This window comes from Salarias fasciatus, chromosome 9, assembly GCF_902148845.1.
Source record: "Salarias fasciatus chromosome 9, fSalaFa1.1, whole genome shotgun sequence".
In the NCBI taxonomy this organism is placed as follows: domain Eukaryota; kingdom Metazoa; phylum Chordata; class Actinopteri; order Blenniiformes; family Blenniidae; genus Salarias; species Salarias fasciatus.
In genome coordinates, this window is record NC_043753.1 from 16,108,362 (window position 1) to 16,113,639 (window position 5,278).

The following is a 5,278-nucleotide window of genomic DNA, read 5'->3' on the forward strand; positions in this document are numbered from 1 at the left end:
CATCAAGATTTATTATATCTTCGCCTCAACTGTTGTAAATAGACATTGCATATCAACACAATGTGACTGAAATTGAGCATCATTTTACACCATAGGAGGATGAAGTGTCACCAGAAAACACCATGGCAGGTCTCACACACAAACTGAAGAAAATCTATAAAGAAAATAAATCTTATTATTCTACTGATTATAAGTCATATGAAAATTAAATTAGACAAGTGCAGAGAATATGGGAAAGATGTAGAGTAACTGCAACAGTCCTCCATCTGGGACTGATTACTACACTAACCTTAAATGACATTATTATTTTTTTTTTCTTAACTATGAGTGTTTTTAATAACACTGGGATCAAAGACGGATTCTCAGTGAAGTAGGCAGCAAAGACATAAACTACATATGTATTGTAAAATGTCTTGTTTATGCTTCTAATATACAGGTGACTGCAGCAGCGGCAGTTCATACCTACCATGCTGTAAAGCAAGGTTTTTACTATAACTCAGCTGACTCTGCACTGAAGCTGAGGAACGGATGCTGAATGAGTCCAGCATTCCCAAAAACATGTCCTGTGGGAGGACGAAAGCTGAGGCAGTTGTCACAGATGTCCTGTCTCCAAAGGCGAGCGAGAATGTGGTCAAAAAATTGAAAAGTGGTCGGAATTCACTGCCATTTTTCCTTCACACTGATGCTTCGAAAACAGGAAATTGAAAGATGTTTCCCTTGGCTGTGTGTGCGGTTTTTCACACCGGCATATGGGGTTGTTTGTCAACAAGGTGTTAGATTTTGTTGAAAATCGGGATGAGTCTGCAGAGGGAACAGTAAAAACAGTACAAAACTCATGTTTTTGCAGGCGTCGCCACCTGATCCTGATGTTGGCAGAAAGGAGTTTACAGCCTTCTTAACACCGACTACCAGTGATGTCCAGACGTGGTTTGACTTCTCGGAGGAAAACTGACTCCTCCACCTGCAGTCCCTCTCTCCGGCATCTGGACAGATCTCCTCCGACAACATGGACAAGATCACTGAGCAGCTCCACCTGGTTGGCAGGTAAGAGTGAAACAATTCCCAGTGTAGTGATAAACCACGTTTTAGTATTGTTCATGGTTAGAAACAAATAATGTTGATATGTTGATAAAGAATGTTTGAGATGTTGAAACTTGAAGTTAAAATAATGTTGCATAAAAAAGAGTCAAGATTTTCTTAAAAAAAAAAAAAGTAATCAGGAAAATGATTGTCATTATATTTAATATATTTGTATGGTACCAGTAGTTTTGTAAGCTGTTTGAATTTGCCTTCTATATTTAAAACAGAATTAACATGTCATGTCCACAAAAATAATCAGAAATGTAAACGGTATTGACAGTTGGAAATGTAGTATTTATAAACATTCAGGTATTAAAACAGATATAATAGCATCAACAGCATCGATAAAACATATAAAGAATCTTCAAGACGAATTAAGTTTTCACATTTCATTGTCATCTGTAAAATTTTGCATTCATCATGAGAGTATCCTAGAAAAAAAACAAGTCTTGTTCGTGGAACAGATTGCTGAGAAAAACCTGACTGATTTCCGATCCTCTTCTTCCTCCACCAATAAAATCAAACTGCGGGCCTCACTGTATTTGTATCTGTAATTGCATGAAGTAAATGTAAACTTAAAAATGTCAATGAAAGTACTTTCTTTTAACAAAGTGTATGATAATTAAGTAATCGCATGTTTCACCACTGATGTATCAGTTATAATGTATATCCAAAATTTAAAAGCTGGAGAGATTTCACACAAGTCTCATTGCAGTGCAGCTGTTGCATCTCTGGTCACGGTGCCGCAACCAGAGCAAGGACTTTCAAATGATTTTGTTTGCATCATATTCACAATCCCATCAGCTGGAGGTAGAAATAAAACATGGTTTTAGATGAGATATGCAAATATAATGACTTAGCAGATAATACACGTGTATGATGATGACCCACCTGTACATGGCTTCATGCAGTGGGCTCGTGGTACTGAATGGAGCTACTCAGACGCCATCGGCTCTTGTGCTGAGCGTGTCCAAAACCTTCGTCATAGTTCCCCTTGCTTCTGAACAGTTGTTGGTAGTGAAATATGCAGTAGAAGTCTCCATTTACAGGTGAGTAATTGGACACGCTACAAATGAAGACAGGTTTGTCACATACAATTGAGTTTAAGGAGTGTGTGTGTGTGTGTGTGTGTGTGTGTGTGTGTGTGTCTACGAAAAGTCAAGACTTTCATACTGGATCCAGGAGTGACGAATGAAGTGAAATTATAATGAGCACAAGAGGAGCAAGAAGGATAAAAATCTTATATCCCACCTGAGTTTTTTGTTGCATTTTTTACAGGAGAAGCAATTTTTGTGAAACATGTATTTGTCTGCCGTTATTTTTTCCATCTGATAAACTGGTTTCAAACAGGCAGAGCACTTCTCTTGTGAAGTTGGTTGAAACTGATGGAAAAACAAAACAGACCAAACATTATTACTTGAGGTAAATCTTAAAAAAAAAAAAATCTCTTCAAGAGGTATTAACAACAAAACACTGTGGAATAAATGACAACCAAACCAGTTTAATTGAATGTTCATGTCAAACACAGTTTTAAATATTCAAAAAGATAACAGATGCCCAAACATACATTTAAAAAAAAGATTAAACAATCATATTAAAAACCAAGCAATCTGAAATATTCAACCTAATTAATGTCTAGATGAATTTATGTACACAAGCTTTAACATTCTGTAAAACAACATCAATATTTTCCTATTGAGGCATTTGATTGACGGGCAGCTGAACCTCTGGGTACGTAGTGACCTGATACACTGCTGGACTCAGCGCCACTGAATTCGTCGATGACGTTGCGGTTTCTGGCTGAGTTGTAACAACAGTGGAAGTTTTGGAGGAATAAAACCGGTTCCCAAAGTTGTCGGTCCTCTCGTAATTTTCTGTGACCGTGGTCGTTCCTAGAATGCTTTTCCCCTCGCGGTCGGTGTGCAGCTGCAGCACGCTGACCTCCCGGTTCGGGTTCGGTTGGCTGCAGGTGGCTTGTTTTTGGCCTCCTCGTCTGGGGTCCCCCCTCCGGCTTCCGGCGGGGCTGTTGCACGTCAGTGTCTTGGTCGTCCGAAATTTTTCCTCCACCTTTGGGCTCTGCTGGCATGCCTTGCACGTCCTGGTTTCTGGTGCGCCCGCCTCTCCTCTGTCGGTCTTTCGAGCTGCTGACTGGATGGAGATGAATGCAGGCGAAGACGGCGGACTGGATCGTTGCTTCGGGGACGATGCTTCGCCACCCCCGCCTCGCCCCGCTGCTCTCGCCGCGTTAGCCTGGGCGGCACTTTCATGTGATTTAGTTCTGCTTGACTCGATGCTAATTTTGCTAATATTTCCCGAAGACGGAGCTCCTTGCACGGTCCCTAAAGACTCCTTGAACAGACATGATAAGCCGGCAATATCGGAGTCAGATTTAAGCGTAGAAACTGAATAAAGGGCTTTCTTTATGGTTTCTTCTATGTCTACCAATCTGGCTAATGTTTGCTCTTTGAGATTCATTATCTCTTCACTCGCTCGCTCAAGATCTCCAAAGACATGAGCCATTGAAGTCTTAGTCTGGGTGTTTTCTTTGATTGAAGGCAGCCTTTTGTCTTTGTTTTCTTCCTTCACTTTTATTTGTTCTGTCTTGTCAGCGCTGACGACCCATTCAGGGACGTTTTCGAAGACACTCCTCAAAGACTTCACGTCGACCTCACTCGTGTCCTGTTCGATCTCTTCAACTCGACTGAGGAGGCTCTGCAGTTCCTCCTGCTTTCGCAAGTTGTCAAAAATCTCCATAGCTGCCACGATGTTCCCTCTCATGATCTCGTCCATGTGAACTGACAGCCGCTGTCGGCGCTCGTCCTCCGTCTCCGCTCGTCCTTTCTTTTCCCTCAGCTCAACTCTGTTTTCTTGCTTCACCGCTTTCTCCTGCTTCACTTCGCTGTCGTCGGCGTGTCTACCAGCGTGGCAGGGTGGATCAATTACGACTTGGACAGGCTGTGCGATTTTCACTCTTTTCGGTTTTACAGGCGCGATCTTCTTTGGAGACGCCTTTTTGCCTCCAAATTTCTGGCACGCCTCGTTAAAATCTACATGCTTTTCTTCTTCGCTTTCAGTCAGGCTATCTTTGGCTGGGATATCTTGATGCCTTTTTTCATCTGCTGCATTTAGCATTCGCTGCTTCATCATGACTTTGCTGTCCATGTTGCTGCGTTCTGAAGTAACAGCTGAACGTATTATGTCTGGTTCCTGGCTCATTTGTTCAGATTTACTCGAAAACTCGGTGCTTTGATCTAAATAATCACTGTTAGATTTGAAAAGGTTTTGCCCACACTCATCCTTAATTGAAACGGATGTTTTCACCATTGCGTGAGGAGATTTTGGAGACATTTCTTTGGCAGTATTGTTCTGGGTTATTTGCTTATTTTTTGTGTCAGAAGGTTGGTCATTTCTTGGTTTCATTATCAGATGTTCTGGTTTTGGAGGAATGGCTGGTTTCGGACCAACAGGTCTATTGTTTTTATCTGACAGGGCACCTCTTGCAAGTACATTTGAGTTTTTTATTTCTTGCAGAGGTTTTGCATTTGTTGCAGTCACTTCTTTCACTAATGGTTCCTGAGGGGTACTGGGCCGAAACGCCTCAGTGGGTTTTTTAACAGACATCACATCTGTACTTTGTGACCTTTCTTGTGATGGTTTGGAGGAGTTTCTATAAATCATCGCTGCTCTAAAATCACCTTTTGAGACATTGATGTTGGATTTTTCTAAAGAGTCTAAAGCTGCTTGAATTGTACCCTGAAAAACAACTTTCTCTTCTTCTTCTTGCTCTGGCATCGTTTCTGCAATGTGTGCGATTGAATCGGAGTCTTCCTGCGAAGGTTCCTGAAGTGAGGCTTTCCCTGTTTCTGCTGCTGAGCGACACAAGGCTTTGGCCTGGATTGTGGCCTGTTGCAGATCATGGATTGCGGTCTGGAGGTCGGAGATCTCGTCATTTTCATCGATTACCTCAACTAGTTCTGCCTGGAGGACCCTATCGTCATCCTGCCCCGCAAAACTTAAGAATGAAGACCGCGGTGTGACTTTAGAGAGATCGGCCTTGTTTTGTGTATTGATCACAGACTCTGTGGAGATATTCTGCACACCCTCATGGGACACGACCTTAACACAGCATTCTGCGCAGGCCTGTGTCTGGTCAAGATTTTGAACTGCAGTTGAGATGAGGGCAGGTTGAACATGGCTG

The 5,278-nt window shown here is 42.0% G+C and overlaps 1 protein-coding gene across 1 annotated transcript; it reads right to left on the reverse strand.

The window, feature by feature from the left end:
• Positions 1–2,772: 2,772 nt before the first annotated feature.
• Positions 2,773–4,279, reverse strand: LOC115394740 (xin actin-binding repeat-containing protein 1). The gene has a single exon (XM_030100091.1). It carries the CDS (start codon positions 4,240–4,242, stop codon positions 2,773–2,775), a length of 1,470 nt encoding a protein of 489 aa, XP_029955951.1. The 5' UTR covers positions 4,243–4,279.
• Between the last annotated feature and the right edge of the window lie 999 nt (positions 4,280–5,278).